This window comes from Vespa crabro, chromosome 10 (genome assembly GCF_910589235.1).
Source record: "Vespa crabro chromosome 10, iyVesCrab1.2, whole genome shotgun sequence".
Classification (NCBI taxonomy): domain Eukaryota; kingdom Metazoa; phylum Arthropoda; class Insecta; order Hymenoptera; family Vespidae; genus Vespa; species Vespa crabro.
The window spans coordinates 2,333,806-2,346,289 of record NC_060964.1 but is presented as its reverse complement, the minus strand read 5'-3'; the positions used below and the strand labels follow the sequence as shown (position 1 = coordinate 2,346,289).

Genomic DNA, 12,484 nt, shown 5'->3' with positions numbered 1-12,484 from the left:
GAATTAACGAACATCACGTCAGTCGTGTTATAAAAATATACACGTCGTTCCATTCGTCGTTCGGATTTTTTTTTTCTTTTTTTTTCGCTCGCAAAAGAATTTACTCGTTAATAGAGGGTGGGCAAAGGATGGGGTAGATTGAGATGAGATGTGATGAGAAAGAGTTGTTCAAGAAATGAAAAGAAAAGAGATTCCTCGTGTATCTTTATATCTTTATTAGATGGAATTTTAAGTATTAACAGCTAAGACATAATTCGTGAAGATTAAACGTAGAACGACTAATAACACCTGTTTGTAGGTACCTCGGTCACGCAAAGCCATTTTCGAAAGAACGCGTGAGTGAGTGAGTGCAACCGCGTGTACCGCGCGCGTAAGTACTCTCGGAGGAAAGGGAGGAGCCCTAAGAGATGGCGTTTCATCGCTATATTTCATTTCCAGCTACGGAACAAAGCAGCGTTGCGAAGAGTATCGGTTACCTCATGAGCCCCTTCACACACACACACACACACACACACACACACACACACACACACACACACACACACACACACATATATATATACCTCGAGTACTCTTTTCAACGCCTTCTAGAGTCCCTCCCTCGAACTCTCTTTTTTCCACCACCTCACCTCATATCACCTCACCTCACCTCACCTCACCTCACCTCACCTCACCTCACCTCACCTCACCTCACCTCACCTCACCTCACCTCACCTCACCTCACTTCACCTCACTTCACCTCTCCTCACTTCACTTCACCTCACCTTCTTCTTTTTCTTCTTCTTCTTCCTTCTCCTCCTTTTCCTCCTCCTCCTTCTTTTGCTCCTGCTCCTCCTCCTCCTCCACTTCTTCCTCTTCCTTCTTCTCCCATCACCTCTATCTTTACCACCTTAACCATCAGCATCTCTTCTCTCGCCTGAACGTTCTTCTTTTCAAGCCACATAATACGCTCCTTTAGCCCCCTAATGAGCGGCAATTACTATGTCTCTACGATTAACGATCGTTGGCGATCGATGATCTAACTACCATCCTACTAAATCTATCTCTCTCTCTCTCTCTATACATATATATATATATATATATATATATATATATATATATATATATATATATATTTGTCCGTCTATTTCTCTTTCTTCTTATGGCATCATCTTTCGGGATGGAAACAAAAGGGATAGTAGAAATGGATAGGCCTGCCAACTTAGGACACCTTTGACTTTCTTTTAACACTCTCGATAGGATTCTTTTTTGAGGATAGTAATTAACAAAGAAAAAAGAAAAAAAAAGAAAGATGAAGTACAAAAAAAAATTATCCACCGATTCATCGAAAATAACTTATGAAAAATATCTCGTGCATCGAGCAAATAATAATAATAACAATAATAATAATAATAATAATAATAAAATAATAATGATAGTAATAATAAACGATCTCTTTGGAGCATACATAGGTATCGGGCACGAAAGTGGGCGTGATGAGAGAATCGGTTCGGTAAACGATGTGTGTCGTTGGCACATATTACTCTCTCTTTCTTTCTCTCTCTCTCTCTCTCTCTCTCTCTCTCTCTCTCTCTATTTATCAATAAGGTAAGGACAAAGGATCAGCATTCGATAGTAAACGATAGAATAGAAGAAGAGTATTGACTGTTGGATAGGAAAAGGGAGAGAGGTAAAATGTGAGAGAAATTGTTCGTTGCACGTCACCGAGCGATTTCGAGACCAGAATCGATATCACCGAACGAATTAGTAACTTGTGGTCCAATATCTCGCCCTAATATTTTTTCTCCTTCTGTCCCTTTCTACTAAGTTGCTAACTCGCACGCATATACACGCACGTAGATACACACGTATGTATTAAGAAGCAACTCGCGCGAACGATCTAATACGCGAGATATGTATGTGCTAGATCAGAGAGGGGAACCCCCATGGCGATCCCGTGAAAACAGCCACCGGGCTCTCTCTTTCTCTCTCTTTCTCTCTCTTTCTCTTTCTCTCTTTCTCTCTTTCTCTCTTTCTCTCTTTCTCTCTTTCTCTTTCTCTCTTTCTCTTTTCTCGTCATGAAACAAAAAGCGATAGTCGCGGAAATAAGTGACAGCTGCCCCACGCACATCAATTACCTATTTCTGTTACTTCCTTCCTTCCTTCCTCTTTCCTCCTTCTCCTCCTCCTCCTCCTTCTTCTTTTCCTCCTCTTCCTCTTCTTCCTCTTCTTCCTCCAACTTCCACTAACTCATCTTCCTTTCTTTTTCTTTCATTCAAAATCTTTCAGAAACGTATGCCCAATTACTAATAGATCCTGTATAATATAACACGATATTTGTATAGAACGAAAATAGAAATTTGTCATTTGTACGTTCACAATATCTATTCATATCGGATATATAAATACACATATTTAATAGATATAATATAATTATTTAAAATATTTCTAATTGATCAAAATATTTCTAATACAGATGATGATAGAGTCGGAAAGAGTCGAAACTTTTGTTTTTGTCAGTCGTATTGACATTGTATTTGATCTATCGTTACGATTTATATAACAACTATGTACATACAATGGTATACAATCGTACGTAACATCTAATTTGAACATTTTGAAATATCTGATGTTAATAGGACACAACATAATATATGTTGGAAATACGATAATATTGAAATTGTATTACTTATTGAACTCGTATAACACGAATTGTAATACGAGACCCGTATAGTCTACTCTGTATTTTCTATAAAAGAAAAAGAATTTTTTTTTTATCTTCGGCATGGAAGTAACAAAAATAAAAAAAAAAAAAAAAAGAAAATACGAAAAAAAGACAAATTATTTTCAATGAGACGTATCGATAAATTCGACTCCCTGACGGAACATCGGTAATAAAAGTTTTTGAAAAATGTTGGATATGACAAATTCAATTAGAGAATCGTCCCAATGATGATAATGATAATGATGATGATGATGATGATAATAATAATGATGATGATGATGATGATGATGATGATGATGATGATGCAACCGTTTCTTCCGATCCAAAATCGTTTCGAGAGAGACAGTGCTATCTTTCTTTATTTTTATTTTTTCTTTTTTTCTCCCTCCCCTCTTTAGATGGTTCCTCGTTTCACGCGAACAACCGATCACACCCTGACGATTTTGGGCCTTATTAATTTATCGTTTTTCCCAGAGCGGTCTCTTCTCTCCTAAAACCGAGGACGAATTCAAGCGATAGTTATCTGGTCTTTCTCTCTCTCTCTCTCTCTCTCTCTCTCTCTCTCTCTCTCTCTCTCTTTCTTTCTTTTTCTCTTACACACTGTGTCCTCTATCTCTCTTTCTCTCATTGGTTTGCCGCAAAACGTTCTACCAAAAGTAGCAGAAAGCCCATCAATCACGTTACGTCGTGACAATCTTTTGACAAAAAGCTGCCACGCGAATTCCCTTGGCCACCCTGAACGCGAAGTCGTAGAGTAGTACATACCTACTACTCTTCGTGTTAGAGTTCTTTTTCATCGCTTCCTGAATATCGTTCAGAAACGTCGAAATACGGAATCATTAGTAATCCGGCTTGGACGATCCAATGTGAGATTCTTCCTCTCTTTCTCTCAATCTCAATCTCTCTCTCTCTCTCTCTCTCTCTCTCTCTTTCTCTCTTTCTCTCTCTCTCTCTCTCTCTCTCTCTCACTCTCACTCTCACTCTCTTTCTCTTTCCTTGACTGTTGGGCCCCTGTAATCTATCACGAAGGGCTCGTGCGAGCAGGTGTCATGGCAGTCTGCCGCTAATGATCCTCGACATCCAACGTGGAATTAATCATTGCCTTTGTCTTCGCTCTTCGCGCGTCGATCCTACCAACTCGTACGTCTTTTCTTTTGCTAGCTTCGGCTTTTGGCAATCTCTCTCTCTCTCTCTTTCTCTTTCTATCTTTCTTTCTTGCGCGCGCTCTCTCTTTTATTCTCGATCTCTCTCTCTCTCTCTCTCTCGAATGTATCTACTCTTCAGTCATTATCCCGACTAATACAGTTGAACGCGTCTCCACTAGTCTCGATGACTAACGTTTCGAAATACAATTTCTCTGATGCGCGATTAAACGATTCACTCGACTTTGAATTTACTTCTGCACAAATTACATATACACTCATACACGATCGTTCTAACATAGATCTATGATAAAGAAAAAATCATTTGAAATAAATAAATCATTCGAAGGGAATGTAAACTTTCGAGTTATAAGTTTTGATTATGCGAATAAAAGGTTTATTGCAGTAAGTAAATGCGGTATAATTTCGTTAGAGAAAATTATGTATCTATCCATCTATCCATCTATCTATCTATCCATCTATCTATCTGTATATGTGAGAAATAATGTGTCAACGGGGTTCTCTATTCATCTCGATTATAGTAATATTTTAGTTTTTTCCCTTTTTTTCCCCTTTATTTTTTTTTCCTTTCCTTTCTTTTCTTTTCTTTTTTTTTCTTTTCCTTTAACAACTGAATTCTCCTTGTCGTACAGTCGTCGTTCATCTGCAATTGCATACACGGAAGAACTTTGTCCCATCTAGGAGTCGTTAAAAAGAGAAAGATAGAAAGAGAAAGAGAGAGAGAGAGAGAGAAGAATGCGTTTTTCGCAAAGACGAAAGATTGCGTAACGACGATGACATTCGCACGTCTTCTGTATACTCCTTTCTCGTTTAAGGTCATCAAGATAACGGAGGTGTCCTCTGAGTGACACTTGACCGTGACTCGAAGAAGGTACCGGAAGGCTCGTAGACGCGGTAATGATTCGAAAGCTTTGAGGAGAGCTTCTCTCATCGTTGTAAGATCCACGGTATAGGACATAAATCATGAAAACGGACGTTAATCGCAAAATCTTTGGAGAAATCTTGCCTTGGCCATTATCATTTTTAACGACACGAGACGAATTACGATTTTTCATCAAACCAGACACGAATAGAATACGGGAACGGTCCGGTTTGAATCTAGTAAATAAGTGCTTGAATGTCTATCGTAAAAGGTACCGTGTGTGTCTGAATGAATGAATGATCCGTGTCGTAAAAGGAATTTCTTTTTCTTCTTCTTCTTCTTCTTCTTATTATTATTATTATTTCTTTTTTTTTTCTTTCATCCTTTTTTTTTCCTCTTCTTTTTTCTTTTTTATTCTTTCATTTCTTTTTTCGTCTTCATCATCGAACGCACCAAACGTCTGTTTCTCATAACAAAAGCTATAAGTATTATACATAATAATAAATAAAATCTCACGCGTCAAGATTGTTACGATCGATTGACCGTCTCTTACGAGTGAGGGAGCAAAATTGAAGGAAAAGCGTTAAGAGTATTAAGGAAGTAAAGTGCCCAGGGAAAGAATTTAATGTAGGTTCCATGGAACAGGAAATGAAAAAAATAAAGAGAAAAGAAAAAACAAAAAAAGAGAAAAATGAAAAGAATCATATAAGAAGGAGGAAAAATATTTGTCCTCGCTTTCCGTATTAAATTGTTTCGCTTCTCTTTTTCCTTTTTTCTTTCTTTTTTTTTTTTTACGAAGGATGTCGTGGTAAGGTTCGTGATGATGGAAAAAGGAAGACGTACGTAGGTACGTACGAACGAATGAACGAATGAACGAACGAAAGAGCGAAGATGCTGATGGAAGAACAAGAGGTATGGGATGGGGTGGATGGAAATATACGAGAAGGTGCCAGCCAGACAGGATCTGCGTAGAAACGCAAACAGCGTAGCTCTCTAATACACCCGGGACTTTATCAAAATCTGATAACTCGTCGGAGGTGGAGAAGACGAAGTAAGGGCGTACGAGCGCCAACGTGAATGTGCGTGCGCGTGCGTATATGTGTGTATGTATATATATATGTATATATATATATATATATATATATATATATATCTATATATATACATATGACTCTATACGCATTCGACGACTAAAGCTACCCCGAAGAGAACGCGAGGGTTTCCGTGGTGGTTATCCCCACCCTTCTAACACGCACCCTCAAGCAAAACCCCTCTTGTTTTCTCTCGTCTCCTTCCTACGTAAGGAGCCTTCCTATCGAATCGAATATTTACGAATTGAAGCTTTTTTTTCACAGTTACCTTTTGCACGGCAACTACAACGATTTAGTCGATTCTCTTTTCATCTTACGATAAACGTTTTACAAAAAAAAAAAGATATATGTATAAATATATGTATTATTATTTTGTGGTTTTTTTTTTTTTTTTTTTTTTTTGAGAGATATAAAGAAATTCACATAAGCGCGCACACAAATATTATTCAATGGAAAGTCGAGATCTTCGATAGATTAATAACGATCTTTATGAATTAGGTACCTTATGAATTATTCCTCTTAACATTTACATTAACTTCCTGACTGCGACGGAACTTCGGTTTACACATTATACAAGTTCGTTCTTTGTAAAAGCGTAGAATGTGACCTAACGTGGACCGAATAAATGTATATGTATATATACATACATATAATATGTGTAATATATAATATGTATTATATGTATATTACGATATAGAGAGTGCGTGTATGCGAATTCTTACACGCTTGGATATTCAAAGGTGTGCGAACGAGTAGAACGTGCAAGCACGGAGATGGCTCCAGGGCTTTTGGGGTTGAGCATATTGAATAACTCGCTCGCTGGACCGCGAAAATATACCGCGAGCTTGCCAGTATGCGGATCGACATTTCTGAAAGGACCTTGTAGGATCCTCGGGGCGGATACTGCACTCTATCTATATATAATACTATCTGCTCTACCTACCCCAGACGATGACGACAACTGCAATATATAGTACGCGTTTTGATAATGAAAGAAAACGAGAGAGAGGGGGGGGGAAAGAGAGAGAGAAATTTCTTATTCTTCTGTTTCTAAGTTTCTATTAAAATTTTCTATTACAAGGATTTCTTTATAAAAAAATATCATAAAAATAAATATAGAGTTTTTGCATTTAGATAATAAAGAAAGTAAAAATATTGAATGCGATCATTTTCATATTTTCTCGAATATCATTGATTTCAATGAAATTGTAAAGCTTTAACTTTGACGAAGGATATTAATATATATATATATATATATATATATCCGTTTCATATTAATGTATTATATAATATTGTCATATTGTTTTTTATTCATCGTCAGGTTTTCGCGAACTGGACAGTGGAATTCAAAGAATTTTGAATTGACGTTGAGAGGTCACGATGGATATGTAGATTGTACGAAAGAATAAGGATGGAAATATAAAAGAGAAATCGGAAAAGGACGAGACGTCGAGACTTTGGAATATCTATACGCGAATCGATGCTTCTGAAGGAAACTGTGCATCTTTTCTCTCTCTCTCTCTCTCTCTCTCTCTCCTTTTTTCTTTCTTTTTTCTTTCTTTCTTTCTTTCTTTCTTCCGTTTGAGAGAAGCTTTTCGTCGACGTTGATACACCGTACGTATATGAATACGTACGAAGGTGCATTGGTTTATCTATAAGTAAACGTGGCCTTGATCCAGGAACATAGAAGAACATCTTTTACGTCATTGATGATAGATATCTAACCATTGTATTTCTAGATATCTAACATTGATATTTCCTCTTCTATTATTTCCATAAAATATCTAAATGAACAACTATATATATCTATTTATATATCTACATATCAACGAATAATTGAACACTTAATCAATAGTATAGATTATTCTGATTGTAATTTCTATCATGTTTAATACGTTAAACATTGATACTGTTTAAAGACGTAGTTGAACTTCAAACGTGTAATCTTACCGATTGCAGGAGCTCATCAAAATCAATTAGACCAGTATGCCTGGACGATCGTCGACCGTTAACGATATATCAATTACACCGTAGACGTAGATAATGACTATTAATGACTTCATTCAGAGCGCAATAATTATAGACGAGCGCGCATGGCGACAGATATGGGTCGTAGTTGTAACTTTCGATGCAAGTGTATGCACATTCGACGAATTTTACATAGAGACAAAGAGTAAAAGAGAGAGAGAGAGAGTGAGGGAGAGGGAGGGGTGGGTGGGAGGAAGGGAAGGAGAGAGAGAAAAATACGTGACTCGATTCTTTAACGATATATATATATTAAGTTAGATTGTCATTATCAAGTTCTAGACTTTTATTAGGCATATCGTCATTTGTTCGTCATATTTAATAAATTCATCGGCATGACTGGTCACCGGTAATTGTCACTGAGCTATCCCTCAAACGTTTTTTCTTCTGTTTACGTCGGCAACGCAACAATTAATCGTTGAGAAACGATTGACAAATAAATTTCTTAGTCACATAGTCTTTTTCCTTCAATCCAATACTTCCATTAGATTTAAGATTTCTATTATTCTTTTTAATATAATTATGCAATTTAAATCACGTTTATTTTTAATAAACTCTATCCGGATATATTATTAGTTGGCGATTTGAAACGAATGTTTTAAGATATGTAGTCTCACATAAATTAATTTATTTCTTATTTACTACGTTATGTTGTTTTCAAGCCGTCGGTGAAAAAAAGGACGATTGAGAAAGATTTTGACATTAAAAAAAAAAAAAAATAAATAAAAGAAAAAATAAACAAAGTAGTAAAAAAAAAAGAGAGAAAGGAAGAGATAAATAAAAAGAAAATAAAAAATAAAACAAACCAGAAAAGAAAACAATGTTTTTCGGTGAATATAAAGCAAGCGAAAGAGAAACATAAAATTTTTCTTATAACAAAAGAGAAATTGTTATTTTCGAAAAAGTTTCATAAATCAAATATGACAAAATATATATAATTGTTTTGCCACAAGATTTTTTTCTTTTTAACGAATTTCCGATGTACATGAAGTAAAGAGATTTTCATAGTAATCGTTGAACCCACGGGATATACCTAGCCGAAATTTTCTTTTCTACGAGGGAAGTATTTTATGATGTCCATTTATTGAATGACAAACGACAATATAATACAAACACCTGGGATATTACCGTAATAAATATAATCCTAACGGTCTTGTCTGCAATTTATTTTTATTTATATCTCCTTTTCATTCTTTTTTCTTTTTCTTTTTTATTTTTTCTTCTCTCTCTCTCTCTCTCTCCCTCTCTCCCCCCCTCTCTCCCCCCTCTCTTTCTCCTACAACAGTCTTGAAATTATCCATCGATAATTAACAAATCATGACGGATTTGATATGTTGAATTACATTTAAAATTTTACGATCTTATTCACGTAAAAAGTAATAAAAATAAAAATATGTACATGACATAGAGAAATTTTCATAGTAATCGTTGAACTCACGGGAAATATCCATCCGAAATTTTTTTTTTTCTACAAGGAAAGTGTTTGGTGTTGGCAGTTGTTGTTCATTGAATGACATTTGTCATTTATTGAAATGACAATAGATCAAGAAGAAAAAGAAAAATAGAAAATAATCAATAGATTAGGAATAATAAATTAGTTCCCAAAAAGTAAAAAAAAATAGCTAAGACGTTTGAACGATTTTCAAGAGAAAAAAAAAGATCTCATATAATCGTTTCGATTCGTTTATTTTCTACTTTATCGAAGGACGAGACGACGAGGGTTGTCGTGCGTCAGAAAACGATTTGAATATTATCTCGACGTCGAACAGTCGTACGTAGAAGCCATCTCGGGAAAGAGAGAGAGAAAGAGAAAGAGAAAGAGAAAGAGAGAGAGAGAAAACAACGTTGAAATACAATTTGAAAGACGTAATTCGAAAATCGTTGTTCGCCCGACGGCAGCGACCCTCCGTCGGACGTCAAAATGAAATTACGCGACCCTTGAAACGGGGACCTTGGGGCGGGCACAAAGGCTCGTTTGTCGACGACACAGTACCAACAATCTGGCTAAAGGGACCTAAACCACTAATCGTTTCGCGATTAACTTCCATTAAACGCTACTTAATGAACAAATCTTTCGCGTCATGCACGCGAACAACCACTATAGACTTTATCTCAAAGAAGAAGATTATTTTCTTCGTTGCTCTCGGAAGTAACAGAGAGAAGGAGCGACCGGGCGAGAGAGCGACCGAGAGAAAGAAAAAAGAAAGAAAGAGAAAGATAAAGAATTGGATGAAGAGATCGTTTCGTTTAATAATCAATGGTGTCATTCAAAGTTCGATTTTAATGATCGTTGAATGATTTATTTATTTAAAGAATATATATATATATATATATATATATATGTAGCCATTTGTTATTTATTTAATAAACACATCGCTTTAAAGACGGCTCGATCATTCGATCGAGTCCTATAGATTTATATAACCAATTATATTTTATTTTAAAAGAAATATAATGTCTCTTTAAAAAAAAGTCTAATAACTTCCTAATTTAAATCTAAAAATAAATTAGCACGGACGATAAAAAATAAAATAGAAAACAAGAAAAAAGGAAAAGAAGAAGAGAAACAAAATTGATTTACGTATACCTGTTCTTCGCTGCAGCAGCACGATCCCTCTGCCTTCGGTTTTTGAACCAATTACCAACCTGGGTCGGTGTTAGGCCAGTTGCAGCAGCAAGTTCTCTCTTCTTTCCAGGATTCGGATAAGGATCCTGAAGGTACCATTCCCTTAGCAACGATCTAGTTCTCTCTTTGAAGCAATGAGTCTTTTGTTCGCCGTCCCAAATCGTTCTTGGCAATGGAAATTTCTTTCTTACTCTGTACTTGTCAACAGGGCCGAGAGGTCTACCACGAAGTTTCTCAGCTTCTTGATAATGTGCTTCAAGCCACATGGCTTGAAGTTTACCGTGCGAATCCTTGGTGAATTTATGTCTTTCTAAGATATTATAGAGTTCTCTGTAATGTCCCGAATGAAAGGCAACTATCGCACGGGCTCTGAGTACTGCTTCGCTCTGATTCAATTCTTGGATATTAGGATGGGCAACGGGAAGGCTCCAAAGGAACCTAGCCAATCTTTCGATGTCCCCACTCTCTTCCAACGTTTCGCAAACCGTTGCAACCTGGCCGACGGTGAAGGACAACGTCGGTAAGGCAAAAACCGGAGCGGGAACAATCGGGCCGTTTGTTGTTGGCGCCGTAGCACCGGTTCCAGCTGGTGCTACTGCCGACATCTCGACGAGCCCGAATGTTTCACGAACCGTTTATACCAACGAAACGTTGTCTCAGAGTGTTCTTTTATTTTTTAATTTTCTTCTGTTAACTTTTTTCTTAGGGGTTTTTTTTTTATTTCTTTTTTCTTGTTTTCCCTTTTTCAGAGCATCGATGTTGTTATCACCTTCATCATTGTCTCAAGATTCCCGCCGTTCCGATTTGTACTTTCTTTTCGTGCCTTTCATGACAGTAGTCTCATATCATTCAAATCTCGAACAAGATTAGAAACAATATTTCACTGAGGCTCGATAAAGGCCATTATATCTCGTCTATTTATCATCTGTTAACGATTTTGTTCGTCACTGGACAGTCCACTAAATTACACTATCTTACACAATCAAGAAAAACCAACGTATTATATATAATGTCTCCCCTCGATCGACTTTTCTTCTATTTTTTTTTTTTTTTTTTTTTTTTTTTTTATTTCGTTTTCTCTTCCTTTTCGAAACGCGAATGATCCAGGCAACAATTCGAAGAAACCCTTGGAAAGTATTGAAATATTCTTTCACTATTTGACGTAGAGTTAAACAACAAAACGAGAAGTCTCAACGTTAAAGGAGCAATGACGTTCCCGATCTTAGGTGCTTTTCGATTCCCGAAGAAATGTCTCGTTATAGCTGGATCTTCTCGAGGACTTCGCGTTCTCTTATGTCCCCGATGTCAGGTGATTTCCTCCTATCCCCACATTCTGGTGCCTCTCTCACCGAGAGTGCGGATCCTCGTTGGTACCAGCGATCTTCGCTCGTGGATATATCGCGCGAGGCCGCTGTTGCCTGGATCGTATCGGATAGCAAACTGGTTTCGTTTACAAGCCGGCATCTCGGCACCGGCCCTACCCAGCATGATACGTTTGTACGCGCCCGTTGGAATCGGGTAGTACCGGCAGTTCGTAGCGACCTACCTCTACCTTTCTTCTCTATGTTTTTCTCACTCTAACTAAGGTTTCTCCCCCTCCATTATTTCTCTCTCTCTCTCCTTCCTACTCCCTACCATCGGTATAGAACCAGAGGGGAGGGGTAGGATTCGAGCGACTAGTTTAGAGAGGGAGAGAGAAAGAGAGAGGGCTTTCGGTGGCCAATGTAGAGGCCACGCCTACGAGGAAGATCAGGATTGGCCGGATCCCATCCACGTAGTCATGGTAACCTTTCTTCGTCCTTCCGTAACGTCGTGTCAGAACGGTACGCTTGTGTCAGTTTAATTATCCCTTCCACGTGACTTTCCTGCACCTCCCCACCAAGCCACCCCCTTTATCCCACCTATACTATTCGCGGTGTTGTACTCACGCCCCCTCTCTTTTGCAACCGCATATACCTACCAGCAAGTATGATAGAGAAAGAGAAAGAGAGAGACAGATAGAGAGAGAGAGAG

The 12,484-nt window shown here is 37.4% G+C and overlaps 1 protein-coding gene across 1 annotated transcript in view; it reads right to left on the bottom strand.

The window, feature by feature from the left end:
* LOC124427439 (homeobox protein SIX6-like) overlaps positions 1-12,023 on the bottom strand; it is a 47,225-nt gene extending 35,202 nt beyond the window's left edge. Inside the window, exon 1 of the mRNA XM_046970359.1 lies at positions 10,433-12,023. Coding sequence (XP_046826315.1) covers positions 10,433-11,076 — 644 coding nt within the window. The 5' untranslated portion in view covers positions 11,077-12,023. The remainder of the gene's footprint in view (positions 1-10,432) is intronic.
* Positions 12,024-12,484: the final 461 nt, after the last annotated feature.